This window comes from Sceloporus occidentalis, unplaced genomic scaffold (genome assembly GCF_023333645.1).
Source record: "Sceloporus occidentalis isolate IW3139 unplaced genomic scaffold, rSceOcc1.0.p SCAF_28, whole genome shotgun sequence".
In the NCBI taxonomy this organism is placed as follows: domain Eukaryota; kingdom Metazoa; phylum Chordata; class Lepidosauria; order Squamata; family Phrynosomatidae; genus Sceloporus; species Sceloporus occidentalis.
In genome coordinates, this window is record NW_028317008.1 from 412,555 (window position 1) to 433,839 (window position 21,285).

A 21,285-nucleotide genomic window follows, 5' to 3' on the forward strand; every position below is an offset into this window, starting at 1 on the left:
ATTTTCAGCTTCAGTAATGCATAATCATATGTATTAAACACATTTATCTTCTATACTGTATATCTGGCTACAATAGGTGAGGATTGTGCTCTATCACCAGTGACATATGTCTTCATTTTTACCACTGTTCCCCTAAAGTCTTATTTCCGTCTCTGAATAAAACTAGAGGTACAGATGGCCTAATTGATTTAGGCATTCGAACCATCATTAGGTTTCAGTGTGGTGTCTCAAGCAGGGGAGATTTAACTAGGGGAGAAACCAAGATACTCTTTCACCAAAGAGTCCAGTTGTTAATAGTTGCTTTGAGTTTCTTCAGAATACAAAATTAAATTATATACATTTCCCCTATGGCAACTATGAATTAAAATTTTCTTTGGGGGCAATCATGTTTCTCTGGGTTGTTTTTTACACAGATTGCAAAATTGATTTAATTATAGCAAATCACAATACTCCGCTAGATCAGAACAGTATTATCAATTGCCAGAGGTACTCTACCAAGAAAAACGTTAAAAAAGAAAAAAAAATATTTACAGTCTTATAAGATAGAACAACTTTTTGATTGGGGTGGTTGTTCGCCTATGGGGACATTCCCACCATTTTCCTTTCCCGTTGCTGCTGGAGCTGAAAAATAAGAATACATGTTTTGTTTTCTATAAGGTCAATAAAATAGGGCATCTATAGCACAGTGACATCTTGAAACAACATTTACAACAATTTCTTGCTGCTTTCAATTAATTTAAGTTTCATATTATTTAAAAGTACATGGTTGTTTGTTGCCTTTCCACTAGTCCCTAGTGCTAACAGTGGAGTGCTCACCTACAACAACTTCCTTTCCCTTTGGTTGAACCTCTGTGTACTCAACTGCTGCCAGGACTTTGCTGCTTACCATGCAGGGGATATCTAGTTTGGATTTATGTGCCACCATATCAACAGGGACACACTAGTGCTGAAGGGACAGAGCAGCAAATCAGATGAGAGAGGATTCACCTTGATTGCCTTGAGACTGCTGCCGCGCACATGCGACTAAGCAGTCAATTATGGAACACTAAGCCCAGCAGTCAAAGAGCTGGTTGCAGTTGCAACAAAAGCTGCCTGATGGTCAGAGAAAAGAAGGAAGGTGCTCCAATATCCACCTCACAGAAGATTGCATAGATGGGAATGTGAGACCTCTCTTCTTAAACCTATGTTAAAACCTAACTGTTTAAATGTCTTTTTTGATTTATTGTGTTACCAACCTGGTTTAGGTGCCTGAATGCCCTCTCTCTTTAGTTTTTCCTCTTCCAGAGCTTTAATTTTTGCCTCATGTTCATCAGCCAACGCTTTCCATTCTTTCTTATTGTTTTGAATCCTGTCATACATTGGCTGTATCTCTGGATGAAATCTCGAAAACTCCTGCACAAAGAAAGATGATGAACATATTATGAAATACCGTAATATGGGTTTTCAGCAAGAAACAGGTGTATTAGGGTCACATTCATGTTTACCCTCTGCATGACAAAAATACCCTTGATGACCTGGGATCAGGTAGTTGCACTTGTAAGATACTTTCTACTAGAGGACCAGGTCTTAAAGCAGGACATAAGGGGTCTTAGCACAGGCTTACTTTAGAGGCAGCAATTGAGGTTCATACAGCTGTTGGTACATCCAACTGTCTGCACACCACCTAATGTTGCAGAACTGAGATATGATGACTGGTATCAGGTGATGCAAAGTTTTTTAGTTGAAGAGATCTGTGCCAGTGGCTGCAGTGACCTTCATTGCACTGCAGCAGGTAGCACTAGGGCTTGGACAAATCCCCATTATTATAAAAGTCAGTCTTGTAGAGGACCTTCTATCTTGATGAGGCAGGGACGTTAGATGACATGGTCAAAGTGAACCATCATGTTAATGGCAAAGTTGGCAAGGAAACAATAATTATTTAAAGGATTTGCATACCTTATATACAAATGTGCAGACAAAATCAATAAAACCACATTGAAGCTTTGGGAGTTCTTCTGCCTTGTTCCTGTCCATCATCGGCTACAACCATAAAATAAAATGAGACATGGTCAGCAAAAAATAAGAACGGTTGATTTACTTCATAAAAACTATGCACTTCATGGAAAATGTACAAAACTAGGTTTGTCTTTGTTTACAATGTGTATGGGCATTTAATCCTATCATTCACAGTCGCTCTGGCAGAAGAACCCCATTTACCTTTTCTAATTGGAATCAATACATTAAGATGCTGCCTGGTCAAACACCAGGTTTTGATGAACTAATTGAGCTCTCTGATGATCAAAGCTTTTAAGGGACTAAAACATACTGAGTGAACTGAAAATATTTCGTATTCAATTTTATGTCATTATTTACTTACAATTGGATTTTGCTGCAATACAGTCCTTTCCAGGTCACCTTGCTCCCAAAATTCTGCAGCAACCAATAGAGCGACCTGCAATCATAATTTGTTATATTATTTCCCCTAATGTTAATGCAGTAAAACTGATATAAAACTGAAATAGCTCTACTATACAAATAACAATTTTATGCTAATAAAAAAACTTTGGAGGGAATTTAAAATATGCAAGATGGAATATTTTTGGTAGATTTACAACCAGATTCTAGTCCTGGAGTCCTTTTGCATCTATAAAGGGTGCCACCATAGGAGAGAAGTTGCTTAAAAAGGGTAGAAATAACTTAATGGAATAATCATGCATTTCCTTAGAACTAGAAATTAATGTTGAAAATACAGATACATTGCTTTTTATCTTCAATAGTGAAGAAAGTAGCCCTGCTCTATTATAGGCGTTCTAATGAAATATTATTTTACAGTTGAGTTATCAATGCTTAGCAAACCATATTTAAAAAAAAGATTATATGTAACTGTTTACTGGGTTTATTTCATCATATAATAACTTCCTGCTTCCATTATTGAATTGTATGCATACCTTGCTTTGTATTTCCCAGGGTTTGGCAATAGCTGACAGATCACATGCTGTCATCATCATCGCCCTGCAAAGAATAATTGATAGTCTGATTAGATGTAATCCATCATATAGATTGCATGGAACAATAATAAAAAAACCAGCATGGTTTATAGGTGCTCAAGCCAGTGGTTGTGCTGGAAATTGGCAAATTCAATGCTCTCCAGTTTATAGGTTTTGTGTTTTAATGATGTGTAAAGGAAAGCTAGTCGTTCCATTCACTGGATGCAATGGAGATTCCTACCAATTATATATTAGGAAATCAGACATAATTCATGAAATGACAAGCATCTTTCAACAAATGACACCAATCCAACCACATTAATTTGATCAGTGAGGTTTGAGTCTCTAAAGCAGGAAAAACTAGATAGGTCAAATGGTTTTTATCTGCCATCAAATTCTATGTTTTTCAGTTATATATTTGTAGTTATGGTTTTCAATTAAGAAAGATGCAATTAACTTTTGTAACATTCATATGCCCCATATGTGAAGCAGAAGATATGGCTAACATACATGTTACTTCCATAGTGGAGGTTTTATGAATGCATTTTATATTGTTAAAAATGATAGCACTATTGATTAGGATGTCTTAAGACTGTGTACCAGTGACGGATGAGCATAGGGCCAAATTGCTCCCAGGCAAGAATTAAGGTGCCCCTTCATTTTTTCCATTTTAGATAACATCCCAATAGAGCCATCCACTCCTAGTAAAGTAGTCCAGCACCTACCGCCACTTAAGACCTGTAGAAAGTATATACCACTGGTATCTCCATGATTCAGGTGCACCAGGCAACTGTCTGGGATTCCTGGTGCTAAGAAGAACCTTACAGAACTTACATGACTATTTCTTTGCGTGTCTGTTCCAGCATCATGTATTCTGTCCACACTTTCTCATTCTCGTATGTTTTCGACTGGTCTACTATCTTCTGAAACATGGCTCTCTTCCTGGGCAATAGAGAAGAAACTAGAATCAAGTAACAGCAATTACAAAGTTCCAATCAAGGTTCTGCTTGAGGACACCAGTCAGGTATGTATGAACGGAGACACTGCAGACATATTTGCTTTTGATGGAAAGTGTTAAACATTAGGCAGTGGTAGAAGAACATTTCATTTGCTTCAATGGTGCTTGTCTAGAAATAAAATTATTCTATAATTGCTTTTATAAAAATCCCATCCTAATAAACCAAAGCAAATATTTGACACAGTGAAAGCATCATATAAAATAGATAAGGCTTTACCTTTTAGGGTTTTAGCCTAAACAAACATTAGTAAATACATACTATTATAAATACATGTGATTGTCAGAAATGATAAAAAATACTCCAATGGATGCAATACCAAATAATTTCAAACAACATACGCCAATTCTTTTGTTATTAACCCCTTAATGACAAATTAAAAATAATAAAAAATCAAAATGCATTGTTTTCAGTGGGTTTAGGGACCGCCCATTGTCCTTAAGGGGTTAACACTACTGGTAGTCTACAATTGCAGTATCACTCTAATCAAAATATGTAATATTTTATTATGATAACCGCTAAGTGGTTCCCTCTGATTTGTGCAACTCAATATGGTAAGAACTGCAGGGTTCATTTTGAAAAATGTAAAGATTTGGTGATTGCATTTGTACTGCAGATTTCTTATCTTCTCGATTATTCATCTAAGTCAGGGGCGTCCAACACGCAGCCCGCGGGCCAAATGCGGCCCGCGAGGTGCTGCCCGCGTAAGATCGGCAGCCAGGGCAACCGATCTTACGCGAGCCGCACCTCAAGCCCTGCTACTTACTTGTGGGAGGGTCTTCTGGACTGCACAGAGGAAGCGGAGTTCACGTGACATCCTACTTCCTCTGTGCTTTAGCAGAGAAGGCAGAGGGAGGCCGCGCCCCCTGCTGAAGTCTGTGAGCGGCATCGAGGAGCTGCAGTGCAGGTAAGGGGGTGGGGAGGGTGTTTGAATGAGTGTGTGTGATTGAGGGAATGAATCTGTGAATGAATGATTATATGAATAAATGAGTGTGTGTGTGTGTGTGTGTGATAGCATGGATGTGTAAGTGCTGGAACCTAGGCATGATGGGACTGTGATTGCTGTTAGCCAATATTCAAAAAGGGGACAAAAAGTGACCCGGGGAATTATAGGCCTGTTAGTTTAACTTCTGTTGTGTGTAAACTGTTTGAGGGTTTCCTAAGAGATGCTATTTTGGAGTATCTCAATGAAAATAAGTGTATGACTCCATATCAGCATGGGTTTACAAGGGATCGGTCCTGTCAAACTAACCTGATCAGCTTTTATGAGGAGGTGAGCTCAAGACTGGATCGGGGTGAATCGCTGGATGTCGTATATCTTGATTTTTCCAAAGCATTTGATACGGTGCCACATAAAAGGCTGGTACATAAAATGAGAATGCTTGGGCTGGGGGAGAATGTGTGTATGTGGGTAAGTAACTGGCTTAGTGATAGGAAACAGAGGGTGGTTATTAATGGTACATACTCTGAGTGGGTTACTGTTGCTAGTGGGGTACCACAGGGGTCAGTTTTGGGTCCTATTCGTTTTAATATATTTATTAATGACCTTGTAGAGGGATTGTATAGTAAAGTATCAATCTTTGCAGACGATACTAAGCTCTGTAACGTGGTTAACACAATAGAGGACAGTGCACGATTACAAATGGATCTGCATAGGTTGGAGGCTTGGGCTGGGATGTGGCAGATGAGGTTCAACACAGATAAATGTAAGGTTATGCACATGGGGAAGAAAAATCCAGGCTGGGAATATGTATTAAATGGGAAAACACTGGGGACGACTGACATGGAAAAGGACTTAGGAGTTTTAGTTAACAGTAAATTTACCTGTAGCAACCAGTGTCAGGCAGCTGCTGCTAAGGCAAATAAAATCATGGGGTGCATCAAAAGGGGCATAGATGCCCACGACAAGGAAATAATTCTACCACTGTACAAGTCACTAGTCAGACCACACATGGAATACTGTGTACAGTACTGGGCACCAGTGTACAAGAAAGATATAGTGGAGCTGGAGAGGGTTCAAAGACGGGCAACCAGAGTAATAAGGGGAATGGGAGGACTACAGTACCCAGAAAGATTATCAGAATTAGGGTTATTTAGTTTGGAAAAAAGACGGCTTAGGGGGGATTTAATAACTATGTATAAATATATAAGGGGACAGGACAGAGATCACTCCCAGGACCTATTTATACCCAGGACTGTATCTATAACAAGGGGACATCCTCTACGGTTGGAGGAAAGAAGGTTTCTACACCAGCACAGACGGGGGTTCTTTACAGTAAGAGCGGTGAGATTATGGAACTCTCTGCCAGAGGAAGTGGTTATGGCAAACTCAATAAAAGAGTTCAAAAGGAGCCTGGAAATGTTTCTTGAAAGCAATAATATTACAAGTTATGGATATTAGATTAATAGGGACAGAACGCTGATCCAGGGATTTATTCTGATTGCCATATTTGGAGTCGGGAAGGAATTTTCCCCCTGGTATGGGGCAATTGGCATCTGCTTCATAAGGGTTTTTTTGCCTTCCTCTGGATCAACACAGTAGGGACACAATATGTATATAGGTTGAACTTGATGGACTTTGGTCTTTTTTCAACCTTATGAACTATGTTACTAAGTCAGCCAGTACATGCTGAAACCTGGCCAGCTGCCCCCCTTGTGTAGTGATGCTGCCAGCAGTATGGGGTCTGCACTTACAGCCACCCTGTACCAGCATGTACTGGCTGACTTGGCATGATAGGAGTGTGATTGCTAACAGCAATCACAGTCCCATAATGCCTAGGTTCCAGCATTTACTGGATGGATGTGTAAGTGCTGGAACCTAGGCATGATGGGACTGTGACTACTGTTAGCAATCACACTCCTATCATGCCAAGTCAGCCAGTACATGCTGAAACCTAGCTAGCTGCCCCCCTTGTGTAGTGATGCTGCCAGCAGTATGGGGTCTGCACATCACTTACAGCCACCCTGTACCAGCATGTACTGGCTGACTTGGCATGATAGGAGTGTGATTGCTAACAGCAATCACAGCGAGCACAGTCCCATCATGCCTAGGTACCAGCATTTACTGGTTGCCTGGGTATGATAGGAGTGTGATTGCTGTTAGCAATCACACTCCTATCATGCCAAGTCATATTGCCAATTGTGTGTTACCTACTTTTATTAAACATGTGAGTTTTTATTATTATTTTTAAAGTTGGGGGTCATTTTCGGTTTTGGCTAAGTGAACCCTGAATGTTTTGGTCCAGAATTTTCATTTTAGTTCATCCCTAGAATAAATCTAGGGAATCCTGAATTTGTAGTCGCAAAACTTTCAAGGCCCAGAAATCAGTGAGAGGAAGAGTAAAGGTTTTGTGTCATTTTACTTTATTTTAATCTGCATATTTTATTAAAGGCCATATTTTTTGTCACAGTGAAAAATGAGTGCGGCCCGCGCACGTATACAATTCTGATGAAGTGGCCCACTGCAGAAAAAACTTGGACACCCCTGATCTAAGTTATTTGAACACTCAGGTATGACTCTGTCCTGAAGACGATAGCCCCACAACCATCTGTCTTTTCTTGAATTCTAATTCTAGGAGTTGTGGTGATGGCATTTAGAAAAAAGCAATTGACATGCTTAATGAATTGGTGTGACTAGAGATTACATTCCCAAGGTTTTTAAACGTGAACCATTTTAGTAACAATTTCACACATAATTTGTTGAATTTCACGTTACAAAATCCCTCCAAGCATATGTTATTCCATAGGAGTGATTTATTAAAATGTCTGAAAAAAAAATCGATACAATAGCTCAGTGTAACAACTAAAGATTAAGTGGCTTTTCAATTAAAAGCCATACAGCTTTTAAACATATTTCTCACTTTAGCAATTTATAGTTATTCTAAAGCGCTAAAGTAACGTTAGAAATTAAAAATAAAATATATTGCACTAAATAAAGGAAAAGAAACATCACTGAATACACAAAAACGTCCGGTGCACAATTATAGTTAGGCTGATTGTTACAAAATTGCTGGAGGCCAATGACTTACTTGAAGTACAAAGCTAAGTCTGTTGCAATGATTGCAATATCCATCATATGGATTGCATGATCATATTGCCTTCTGTTGAGATTCTGATAGATGTTTATTGACTGTGAAAAAAAGACCAATAGAAAAAAAGGTTAAGCATTCAAAAAAGTGGATTTTCCGTGAACTGAATATCTGATGGGTAACAATGTACCGTGCTGCATTTATGAAAGCCTAGTCACGTCAATGGATGCAAATCATTGTAGGTGTGTAGCAGTAATCAACCCTGAAGAACCTTCGGTACAATGCAATGGTGTGTACGTTGCTTAGTTAATATGTTTACGGAATTGTATCATGGGAGAGGACAGCTGTAACTAAAGTATTTCATTCTTCCAATCACATTAGCTATACCTAATTTTCTATTAATGGGACCGTTAATATTTTCCAACAAATATTAAACAGTAGCTTCCCCGTGTACAATATTTGTATAATTGTTAGAAAGCTAGCATGTCAACCCACACAGTGATTTTCTGGCCTTTAAAAAAAAGTGGCAAATTCCCTTCATTATACAGCCATATACAGCTCGCTATAAGCCATGCTAAAGGTAAATAATAAGGGTACAATACCTCATCTTTGAGGAGCGTCTTGCTAAATTCCAAATGATGCCTTTCCAAGATCGAAGATCCATGGAGTTTTGCTAATGGGTGTCCTGACCTGTATATAAAAAAAGGATAGTGTGAAGAAGTGAAAGGTTGTGAAAAACCAGTCTCAGACCGTATATTAAGTGTATAAGAAGAACTAAATAAATAAATAAAGGGGGATACTACCCTTATTTCTGGACCGATTACACAGCTGCGACCTTGTAACACACTCTCCAGGTGTAGAAAATTCGTAAAACAGTCCAAACAGGTGCGCTCGTGTTATTTGAGGGCAAAGCCCTATATAAATGTTCCAATGGACTACAGGTACATGATTTTCGAAATAAATAAATAAATATCGCTACAATAAATAGATAAATATTTAGAAGTCAGTCCGTTTGGTCCAAAATTAAAAATAAATAAATCTATTAAAAACCAGTATTCAGTGTTGATAAAAGTACTGGAATAAAAAAGTCCTCTCTCTGGGGCTTCCTCAGGAGTGATGTTTCTCTTTCTTTCGTCGTCTTTTTATTCATGGTTGGCGCCATCTTTTTTGTTCCTCCTCCTCCTCCGGTGGCGACCCCTCCTCCGTGCGTCGTGACGTCAAACGGTATTGGAACATTTATATAGGGCTTTGCCCTCAAATAAATTTTTCTTTCATTAACTACCTGTTTGGCCACTAATTTATGGTAGTTCCTGATATTGATTATATTTTTGAGGAAGATCTACTAAGACCAACACGAAACTGCAGACAAACATAAAAGAGGAATTGATCAGGAGAGACCTTCTGGAAAATCCAACGCTGAACATTCTCTACATAAGAGTAAGTGCATCCATCACCTTATGGTGTTCTCTCCCTGAAAGATACCATCCCATGTTTGTTCGGTTTTGTGTTTTGTCCACATATTCAAGCGGACAGACGGGTCTATAGAGGACTTCTTTTTCACTTTGAAACATCACGTACACTTGTGAGTGCATACAGTATATCTATTCGTCAAGTTTACTGTCTATACGTCTACACTATCATTTTTTTTTTTTTCATATTATTTTATTTTATCGGTTAACACGAGCGCACCTGGTTGGACTGTTTCATAAAAAAAGGATAAACAGATCCTCCAGAAACATTGTTCAGGTGAGGGGACATAATATAGTTTACTCACTGCACCCTCTATACTGCTATATAAGAAGATACACTTACTTCATTTGGTATAAGTTATTGGTTCCTCTGTGGTCAATATCATGGCAAAATGCTGCAGTCACCATAGCCATGGCTTCCAGATCTGTATAATACCTTTTCAGTTTACCAGTCTAAAAAAACAAAGAAAATATAACTCAGTCAAGGCTTTTAAAGTACTAAGACCAAGAAGACTCACAAATATCCTCATATATTACCTTGGCAAATGAGACAACTAACACACAGTTGGAGCTCCTAACAATGACATATAGCCTAATAATTCACTCAGAATGCATGCTTCCTTCTAAAGCTCAAGAGTTTGATATTGAGCAGGCTAAATTGGCCATCACGCTGGAATGATTCTATTATAGTTTTATATAGTTATAAAAAATATTAATCTTTTTTTGTACTGTGATTACTGTGGTTGAGTTCTTAAAGTGTTATAGACATGTAACATTGTATACTGAGTCCATTAAATAGCCAGTGGAACAAGGAAGGAACTCACTGAGTTTCACCCAGTTGCTAAAGCTTAGGTTTCAGTGACAATAAAGTCATTTAGCTGACAATAGTGTGTAAATGTAACATTCCATGTTTATGCCCCACAATGCATTTAACAGCAATAATGAATCTAAATACATATGTGCATTGCACTCTTACCATGAGTAGTGTGAACATTGTCTGTCCTACATTAAAGCCATGCCGCCAGTTGTGGTAAGTAATTTTTCGGTATCCTTTGCTCAGAGAGAAAATGAAGCGGACTAATACCTTTATACATGCGCAAACAAGGAAATTATGTTAAATAAACCATGGTAGATTAAACAATAATTTATATTATGCAGCCTGTGAAATAGGGTTCTATTAATCTTGATGGAAATTTGCAAGAAGAACAAGGATTTTTGGTACAGTATTTTTTTTAATGGATAGACAAGGTGTCTTAGGCTTCTAGGCTTGTTTCACCCACAATCCCGGCCAAAACACTTAACATATCTGTACCTCTTGTGGTATATGGAACTTGTCCACCACTTCCAGCTCATAGTACATCTGGATAGCACATTTCACCAAAAACAGTTCTGTCTGAGGCAAATCGCTGAAGTGAAATTCATAAATTTCGGCTGCCTCTGGATCTGGGAGCTCTTCTTGCTGTAAATATTAAAGGGAACAATAAGAGTAGAAGTAGGACATTTGAGAAGACAGTAACAAATTATTTCCATTGTTGTATGTAACAGATTAGTTCTCTTGACTGTTCTATTTATTACATGCATTAATTATATTGGTTTCCATTGGCCATTAAGGATACGCATTGAAAATGCATTTTAGAAATATTGTAAGCTTGCGAGCAGGGCCCTTATTACCTAATGTGTCAGTAGACCTTAGTTTGTCAGTGTCAATGCACTTCCATTGTGAAGGTAGCATGGTATTTTACCTTCACCAACTGAACAGGTCAGATACAATCAGTGTTTGAAATAAGCAGATTAAGCAGTTGCTTAGGGCTTCATTGCCAATGAAGGAGTGAGGCCTGAATAATTCTGACATAGATTCCACTCAATCTTATACTGCTTTAATTTAGCATTATTTAAGTGCTTTTGCTCCTGCTCCACCAGATGTAAGACTTGTGAAACTAATTTGTGCATTTAAAATACAATTGTTTCTTCCATAATTTCGTCAAATGTGATTTGCCTACTCTGAAAATAAGTGTTCTACAAGGGGATATTTAGGACAAAGGGAAGGATCAAAAAGACTACAGGAGAGAGATTTTAGGATAGAAAAGCTAAGGGGTTGCAAGATGAAATGGTCCAGGGAGACAATTAGGGAGAGACTGGGGATAGAATAGGGTTAAGACTATGGGACGGGGGATAATAATATTGTAAAGGTAAGACCCTGAGGCTGAGGACACATGGGGGTAGATTTGAGTTTGGGAGGGGGGCACTGATGGATTCCTGGGGAGTCTCCTTGCCTGCCTGCCCAGCCCCCTCTTATGTCACCCTGTGCTCATTGGGGGCACAGGGCTACAGGAAAACCCCATCTGGTCTGCCCTAAACAGACTCCCGTGAACTAGCAGGCTATGGGGGCTCTACATGGCTAGACAAATTTAGGAACTCTAGTTTTATTACCCATCTTTAGGAAGGGGTTTACCCAGCCGCAACTATGTAACTCTGGCCCAGCTACCGCATGGACTATTGTTTTCTACGCTGTCCCTCGTGGTTCCAAGGTCGGACCAAGTTGCTTTTTGGAAAATAACATCCTCAGACCCTGAGCTCTCCATTGGCCGGGATTGACGCAGCCAGCCCATCTCCCCAGCGGCAGCAGGAACATCAGGGACGGGATGCAGGCTGCATCACTCCACGACGGCAGATTGAGGTCTTGGGAGATGGCGCAGTCGGCCTAGGGAACCAATTGGGACTGGATGGACTGACTAACTTTGGAGTCAACCTGTCTGGGGTCTCCTCCTGTGTTAGTCTCCTTGTGACTGGGTATAAATATGGACTGAAGTTCTTGTCTGTCAATCAATTGAGGTGCCCCCTCCAAAATCCTGCCCCTACGAGTCAGTGATTCTAGACTCACACATGTAGTGGCAGCCTGATAGGCACATGTTTTTAAGTGTGCCATATACACAAGTGTGTTGGTATGTATGAGTGTCTGCCCTGACCAGGCCCGGCATTGACTTAGGGGCTGATGGAGCTGCAGCTCCAGGCCCCTATCCTACCTACGGCCGCATTAACGCAGGGCATAAGGGGCACCTGCCCCTTAAGCCCGCCGCAACTGCGACCGGGTCCGCCACTCTAAGGGGCCGGGAAGTCCCCACCAAGGCCGGCCTTACGGGTCTGCGGCCGCACAGGGTTTAAATTAAAACATCGGGGGTTTTTTTACTTTATTTAACATCCTCCATGTTAAATAAAGTTTTTTTTAACTTTATTTAACATGGAGGATGTTAAATAAAGTTGAAAAAACCCCCCGATCTTTTAATTTAAACCCTGTGCGGCCGCAAACCCCTAAGGCCGGCCCTGGTGGGGGCTTCCCGGCCCCTTAGAGCAGGACCGGCATTTGGGGTGTGCGACCGCAGGGGGTGCCAACTTGCGGCACCCGGCACCCCTCCAGAGACGGACAGTAATGTCCGCCGCTGGAGGAGCAGGCTCGCAAGGGAGCGGTATCGGAGGTCTTTAACAGACCTCCGGTTCCCTTGAGTGATTTTAAGCCGGGTTCAACGCTGTCCGTGGCCTCTGAACCGGAAGAGGACAGAGAAGACAGAAGAACTGAAGAAGAGGAGCGAAGATGAGGGAAAGGAGCTGTAAGGAGAAAAGAGGAAAGGTAGGAAAATATTCAGTGAGAGTGGATTAGTATATATGTGTGGATTGGTATATATGTGTGGATTGGTGTATACGTGTGGATTGGTATATATGTGTGGATTGGTGTATACGTGTGGATTGGTATATTTGTGTGGATTGGTATATATGTGTGGATTGGTATATATGTGTGGATTGGTATATATGTGTGGATTGGTATATACGTGTGGATTGGTATATACGTGTGGATTGGTATATACGTGTGGATTGGTATATACGTGTGGATTGGTATAGGTGTGGATTGGTATATAGGTGTGGATTGGTATATATGTGTGGATTGGTAAGTGTGTGAGAGTGATGGGTGTTATGCTGTACCATTTCCAATGTCTTTTTCATGATCTAATTATGCTCTAAAAGTACATCATAACTCCCATCACTCTATACTGTTCCATACAGTGGCAGAGCTGGGAGGCAGAGGCCTTGCACCCTCACCGCAGGACTCCTGAAAGGTAAGTGAACTTCAAAGAGGGAGAGGGTAGATAGTTAGGAGGGGGTAGATAGGGAGAAGGGCGTGAGACGGGGGAAAGGGGGTAGGCCTACACCACAACAATGTTTGGCGTAGTATATAGTGATTGGGGTTATGCTGCACTATTGTCAATGTCTGGCTCAATGTATAGTGATAGGGATTACGCTGTACCACTGTCAATGTGTGCCTCAGTATATAGTGATAGGTGTTATGCTGTACCACCGTCATTGTCTGCCTCAGTATATAGTGGTAGGTGTTATGCTGTACCACCGTCAATTTCTGCCTCAGTATATAGTGATAAGTATTATGCTGTACCACCATCAATGTCTGCCTCAGTATATAATGATAACAGTGAGAAGAGGCAGAGGTGGTAGATAGTGATACAGGGGGATAGATAGTGAGAAAGGGGAGTTTTGTTACAAGTTTTTATTCCTTTCTTTTTTTGGGATGGGGGGGCACCAGAGGAGTAGTCCGCACAGGGCGCCAGAACACCTAAGGCCGGCTCTGCCTTAGAGTGGCGGACCCGGTTGCAGTTGCGGCGGGCTTAAGGGGCTCTGCCTTAATGCGGCCATATAGGCCCAGTCAGTCCGGTCCTGACTGGGCCTATTTTAAGGTAGGAGCCTGGAGCTGCAGCTCCATCAGCCCCTAAGTCAGTCCTGCCCTGCCACAGGCGCGGTCGCAGTTGCTGCTTGCTCTGGCAACAAGGTAAATAGGGTGAGGGAAGGGGCTGCAGTGAGAAGGGGCAGAGGGGGGTTAGGTAGTGAGAAAGGGGGAGAGGGGATAGATAGAGGCGGTACATATTGAGAAGTGGGGAAGGGGGTTACATAGTGAAAAGGGGGAACATAGTGAGAAGGGGCAGATAAGATGATGAGAGGGGGTAGTGTGAATGCGTATGAGAATGAATGAATAAATGTGTGGATGAATTGTGTGCATGCGTATGACAATTAATGAATTCATGTGTGGATGAATTGCTTGAATGATTTGTGAGACTGCATTAATGAATGTGTTAATGATTTGTGTGAATGATTAAATGCAAAGATGGTACATGAAGGGTGGGCTTTAACAATAAATAAATAAATAAATATGGGCTGCTCAGGCTTAAATGCCCGGGCCTATTTTTTGTCCCAGTCCGGGCCTGGCCCTGACTGTTGGTTTTGGGAGGGTAATACCTTTTTGCAAATTCTGTACAGGGTGTGTAAAGTCTAATTAGCTCACAGTTCTCCTAATTGCCTACTCCAGTGCACATCCTTGCAACTATACTGTGGACAATGGCAAATCTGGTTCTGTATAAACCCACAAAACCTTCCCAAGTGTCTTATACTTAAGACTGGCTATTTCCCCCAAACAATAAGAATTTTAATTGTGCTTAATAGGCATAAATTACCTACCAATATTTCATATAATTCATCCTCTTCACATTCTTCTGGCGTTTTATTTAATAATTCCTTTGTTTTCTGGAATTAAAAATGGTTTTGTATCAGCATCAAGTAGTATACAATTCAAAACCGATCTGTCTGTTGAGGGGTGCTGGTTTTCGTTTTATCCACCGCATCAGACGACTATGGAGTCATAGCTAACATATGTTGTTTCCTAACTAGGTATATGATATATTCATATATCAATAGTTGGCAGAAAAAAACCATGTGTGACTGAACTTAGTGGAAATTTACTACCAACTCTGTTGCAATAATTTTCCATGTGTATTTGTTTATGCTGATTCAGATAAGCCAGGGAATTTGAAGATCTGAGGAAATCTCTTAGTTGCTAAAAATATAGAAGATTAGCTCAGACCTGAGCTGGAAATTGCTGTAGATGCACATATTTTAGCATCTATAGACTTCTTGTTTTTCCATATTCCAGTAAGGTCAGATGTTTATTTTTGTTTAGTTTTTCATCACATAATATGTTAAACGGATATAAAGTATATCCTATATATTTTCCGACTATTACTACTACAAAAAATAGCCTGCGTACCAGAATTATCTGCAGTTCATCATTTGAACATTTCACGTGATAGTTGACCATGTCTTGGTAAATATCCTTCCTGTTTTCCAGTTTATTCATTTTGTCATAGGTGTCAGTATTTAGGACGGACCAGCCAAGGAACTGTGTTAAAGACTGGAGAACAAACACACAGGACATTAATGTGAAAAATGGTCTCTCTTTCAGCTCTGATGGAAGTGAAAAAACATCATATTTTAGTTGTACAACTAATATATAAACAGTCAAATCTAGAGACGTATTACCTGTTTTTTTGTTTTTTATTTGTATCTTAACCCCTTAATGACAATGCATTGTTTTCAATGGGTTTAGGGACCGCCCATTGTCCTTAAGGGGTTAAATAACGTATTCACATGGGTAACTGTATGGTTATAGAGGTAATTGTTTTATAGTCAGTACTTTTCCTGAGCTCCAGTCTTTTTTCTTCAATGTTAAGCCACTCGCAATTTTTACAGAGCACACATACAAGTAGCTGAGTTCATAAAGGGTTAATTATATACATTTTTACCACAGAAGGGATTAGGCTTCCAGCTAGGGACACCACTAAGCTTAGCAGGCAATTTTGGTGAAATACTAACTTGACAATTTGTATTTCAAAATATTGTCTATCATTGGCTCCTCTTGGCTTGTGAATGCCCCTATGGTCACATCTTACATAAAGGGAGTTCTGCTTTTTTTCCAGTAGGTGTGCACATATGTACTTACTTCCATTAGTACTTCATCCATTTCATCAAAGGGCTTTCCATCCTTTCTGTTGTAAAACGTAGCGACACCAACAATTTCTTCTTTCTTGTTAACAATGGGCATGGAAAGAACATTTTTAATCATCCAACCAGATTCATCAACAGGACCTTTCTGGATGGAAATAAGATCATACTTTTAGAAAGTTGCTTGTGACATACAGTTTATTAGCTTTACCCATGTAACATGAGATACGAATACAATGAGATGACAGGATTTCATTGTGAAAAAGGTCTATATTTTACCAATAGTGCTGTATATCTATTATAAACAAAAACTCAATCTAAGGTAGAGATGTGCCTGTGGTGTGGGCAAAGATTACTATTCTGGGCACCTCGACATTGTCTGTGAACATTATAGGTGGAACAAAAAAATGTAAAACTGTGTCTAAGTTGTCAAATTTGTACGCTTTGTACTACTTAACTAAACTGTATAATGCAAAATGTGTTCATATGTATTGCTACAAGGTTGTACTCCTAAACACAGAATGACAATGTCTTTTGAATTTTACCCAAATATCACTAAATTGCATGGTGATGATTAATGCTCTACCTGGAACTCAAAATATTCATCAGCTGGTGTGTTCATGATATTACAAATCTGAAAAAAAGAGAGCAGGATTTGTTGATAAAGTACCACCTCCAAAAATGTCATATATACAAAATGTATAGACAGGCTGGAAAACAATGGAAAAAAGAGGATAGATGCCTGATCATTAAAAGATACGATCTGCAAGAGTAATATATAAGTGAGACCTAGCAGGGAATAGGAATAGAGTTGCAGAACCAGGAAATATCTTCCTTGTAACCAGGCCATTTACATTATGTCTGTGCCTAGCCAGTATTTAGTATTAAGTCACATCCAGATACAGGGAGGACAGAAGCAGCAGAGGAAGACCATGTGGGTATGCTGGTTTCTGTTGTCGGTAAGGCCAGTGACAATCCTAAATACATTAATGCTTATAGCTAAAAACTCATATTCTTTGGATCAGAATTTCAAAAAAATAGCTTCAAGGTTTGCGTTAACCTTTATAATACTTACAAGACCATTTTCAGCAACATATGTGGGCAGTTTGCTTATAAGAGCCCAATGATCAGCTGGTGGGTTCCTGGAAGAAAAGAAAGATTTACAGAAGATATATTTAAATGCATCAGCATCTTTTGACACCATTTTTTTAAATTATTTCTCAGGAAATCATGTTTTTTGTATCCTATTGTTACACACATCACTGCAAGGATATACATTGTTGGCTCAGTTATTCTGTTATACACACATAGTAATATATGTAAACATTCTGGGGTCTATTCACAAAGTTGTGTTGAGTTGTTAGAATTGACAGTCAAATACCCTAAGCCAGGGGTAGGCAATCTTCGGCTCTCCAGATGTTGTGAACTACATTTCCCTTGATGCTTTGCCAGCATTATGACTGTAAGAGCATTATGGGAGATGTAGTCAACAACATCAGGAGAGCCGAAGATTGCCTACCCCTGCCCTAAGCCAGTTGTCAAGACAACGTAACTGAGCTGAATGATGAGTTACTCATCTATTTACTATAGTAAACGTGACTCTCAATTCCACCACAGTGGAAATAAAATAAACTTCAATTCTGTTAACTTTGCTTTCAACTGGCAGCAAGCTGGTATGGAAAGCGTAACAACAAGTCTAGTTACACAATGTTGACAAAGGGTCGGGTTGGTAGCTGAATTGGAGGTCATAACCGTGTTTTACTAAGCACAACAAACTTGACTCCTTAAGAGGAGGCAAAGTGACAAAAATATGCCTAGCTCAACTCAAACTTGAACTTGACCGTCTCAATTTCAGTCAAGATTAACTTGACAGGGGATTCAGTGTCCAACTTGGAACTCATTTTTAACAGTAATATTGCTTTTTGTGAATAGATAACTTGCGGTTTGAGTTGGCTTTATCAAGTTGTGTTGAGTGAGTTTCGGCTTGAGTTATTTGAGTTGCCTTTGTTTTGTGAACTCTCCCAGTAATTCAGATATCACCTAATTTATACATGCCTTGTACAACATATGCATACAAATAATAAATTATATAATTCCACTGTAAACTGTTCAGAATTTCAAATAGGAATATAGATAACTGTAATGATTATTTTAAAGAAAATGCGTTATAAAAATATATTTTTAATTCAACTTACGGTATAACTTTAATTTCTTCTTTTCCGTGTAATATATAGTCGATCACTTTATAAAAGGATATTTCCTAGGAAAGGTTAAATTATATTAGCACTGCAATGCATTATGGCAATAAAGGGGTTCATTAACATATAGCGATCCCCAGACACAATTGGCCTTTTTATGCATGAACATCATTTCTTCTAATGCAGTTAATTCAAGTAGCCCCTATATACCATTAATACCATAACTGATAACTAATAATTTGTTGTTATTCTATCATATGCACATAACGGCAAGAAAGAAAAATGTTCTTTTAAGAATATCTAGTGCATAGAGTATCTATCTAGTGAGGCTGTATTTTAATATCTGTTACTATGGCTTAGTGGATTTAAGCCACTGATGCAAGAACTGATCAAATATGTATTCTGCATCCCCACCCCCTCTGTAAAATATTATTTTTCATAGTTAAGCATAACACACAAGTAAGTGCCTTATCCTCAGTTACGTACTCTGCCATCCGGTGTCTTCGGTCCTGAATATGGTGGAACTTCACCCATAAGAACTGGCCATTGATCAAAAAATTCCTGCAACAGAGAGATCATAGAACATATATTGATAAAATACATTTTAAAATGTATTGTCATCAATATATCCTTTATATATTTAAAAGTAATTATATTAAGAATAATCCTTGAATTCATCATAGACAGGTTTAGTCATTAAAAACTGGGTGTCTGAAGACATTTTGACCATTCCAACTCACTGCAGTATTAAGGGCCAATCTAGCCAAGGGTGGAACTGTATAGTACATAGCCAAAGTGAAATGTGTTGAATAATTATGAAGTGTACATGGCCAGCTCACCTCTACATACAGTCTAAGCGCATTGGGGTTGGTTCTTTGTAAATCATTGAGGTTACTTCCAGTTTAGCGACTACAACTTACAGAAAACATACTAGCACTTGTAACATAAAGGCATCACATTTATTTTAACAATGATTTATCCCCAGCAAATGATTCATCCACATATTCCGATTGACTGATAAATCTGAGTAATTTAAACACAATGACAAACTAATCATAATGAGGAGGTGAAAGGCATACTGTGAAAAAGTGATAAACCAATTTAAAGATAATGTTAAAGAAAATGCCATCGTTTTCCTGGTTCTACTCATTAATGTTAAGTTGTAATTAGTAATTAAAAAACCTACAGATTTTTTAGGGATATATGGATAGGGAAATTAACCAGGCAATGTGGCCATGATTGCAGAGCTAGAACACTACACATGCATGTATTAAAGACACTCTAAGGGACATTACATATTTTAGGAAACAACCTTTGTCTTTGTCATGTCTAGAAGTCCCACAGAGTATCTGTCACAGTTAAGAAAGGCGCGGACTGTGTAAAGAGCTTTGTGAAACTGTCTCTCGATGTCTGTAAGTTCTTCAAAGACCTTGTTGGCTGACCATAGAAGTATCTAAACAAGACAAAAAAAATAGTTAAACACAACTGTGATGTCGCAGTCAGACAATTCTAAAAATACAAAGCTGAACAAAATCTTGTCTTTAAGGTGACCCTTACAGTGGTTAATATTTGACTTTCTGACTGACTGTTGTCACTCTTCCTACTGCTGAACCTCAATTAGATTTTGTGAAAAATACATTTTTGCATATTTGTATATCCTGTCAGATCTCGACGTAACAGGCAATTCTCCCTTTGAATCTCCCACTCTAGGTACATAATCATTATGCTTCATGGGGAATGTAACCTTGATTTTGTATGTTTATATCCTTGTAGCCCCATTTCAATGAACAGTTCCCTATCATTGGTATTTTGTCCTATTGTTCTGACCAGGGGCGTAACTAGAAGCCTCAGGGCCCTGGTGCGAGAATCTGTTAAGGGCCCCCCCCCTCACGCTCCCACCACTGCAGTCGGGGCAGCGCTGAGGCATGCGGTGGCGGCAGGGAGCAGAGGAAACAGAAGGGCACCGAGAGGTTGCTGAAAACGACTGCTCGGCACCCCTTGGGCCCCCCTGACTGGCAGAACTCCAGGGCCCGGTTGCAGTCGTGACCCCTGCGACTCCGGTAGTTCCGCCACTGGTTCTGACTGTATGCCAGTTCTTCAAGATAGAATTTTAGGTGGTTATCTCAGCTCTGTCTACTATGAGGGACTCTAATCAATATATTAAATAAAACATTAACAACATTTCATAACAGTTTTGATAACACATTCTCAAAATTCTACTTGAGCACATTACAGTACATTTAACCACACAGTGCATTCTTGACTAAGAAAAATCTTCCTGATCATTACCTGACCCCTTCTGGTTTCACAGTTGTGAAGATAGGACAGATGAAATACCTTGAGTATCAGATTGGCAAAATTGAGGTACTTAAGGAACATCTGAAAAACAAAAAATAATATACCTGCTAATATTATTTTAAGTTAACAACTGATATTATTTAATTCTTAAATGTAACCTTAACACATTTAAGTCCAACAAAAAGCAAGTCTACATACATACAGTCACACGCACTGATGTCATAAATCCAAATTTCTATCAAAGTGACCAAAAATGCACTTTGAACAAGCTATCAAAATAAAGATCTGATATAATTAGCATGTTAGAGACTAGTGTACCAATCTACTAATTCTGTCAGCTTTCTGAACTGGTATTCCATGGCACATCCTAGCTATCAAAACACGTTGGAAGAGGAGCTATCTTAATACAGTTGAATCTGGCATTTGGTCAGACCACCATTGGTCTTGGTTGTTTGGCCCATCTAATTAGACTTTTT

The 21,285-nt window shown here is 39.3% G+C and overlaps 1 protein-coding gene across 1 annotated transcript in view; it reads right to left on the bottom strand.

The window, feature by feature from the left end:
- Window positions 1–535: 535 nt before the first annotated feature.
- PDE6A (phosphodiesterase 6A) overlaps window positions 536–21,285 on the bottom strand; it is a 31,791-nt gene continuing 11,041 nt past the window's right edge. Inside the window, exons 3-22 of the mRNA XM_089486069.1 lie at window positions 20,801–20,890; window positions 19,824–19,964; window positions 18,998–19,072; window positions 18,509–18,573; window positions 17,389–17,455; window positions 16,900–16,947; window positions 16,312–16,461; window positions 15,580–15,723; window positions 14,994–15,059; window positions 10,792–10,938; window positions 10,456–10,563; window positions 9,823–9,932; window positions 8,613–8,700; window positions 8,011–8,111; window positions 3,801–3,908; window positions 2,928–2,991; window positions 2,357–2,431; window positions 1,936–2,019; window positions 1,236–1,392; window positions 536–621 (exon numbers count right to left, since the gene is read on the bottom strand). Of these exons, the coding sequence (XP_089342195.1) occupies window positions 536–621; window positions 1,236–1,392; window positions 1,936–2,019; window positions 2,357–2,431; window positions 2,928–2,991; window positions 3,801–3,908; window positions 8,011–8,111; window positions 8,613–8,700; window positions 9,823–9,932; window positions 10,456–10,563; window positions 10,792–10,938; window positions 14,994–15,059; window positions 15,580–15,723; window positions 16,312–16,461; window positions 16,900–16,947; window positions 17,389–17,455; window positions 18,509–18,573; window positions 18,998–19,072; window positions 19,824–19,964; window positions 20,801–20,890 (1,974 nt within the window). The remainder of the gene's footprint in view (window positions 622–1,235; window positions 1,393–1,935; window positions 2,020–2,356; window positions 2,432–2,927; window positions 2,992–3,800; window positions 3,909–8,010; window positions 8,112–8,612; window positions 8,701–9,822; window positions 9,933–10,455; window positions 10,564–10,791; window positions 10,939–14,993; window positions 15,060–15,579; window positions 15,724–16,311; window positions 16,462–16,899; window positions 16,948–17,388; window positions 17,456–18,508; window positions 18,574–18,997; window positions 19,073–19,823; window positions 19,965–20,800; window positions 20,891–21,285) is intronic.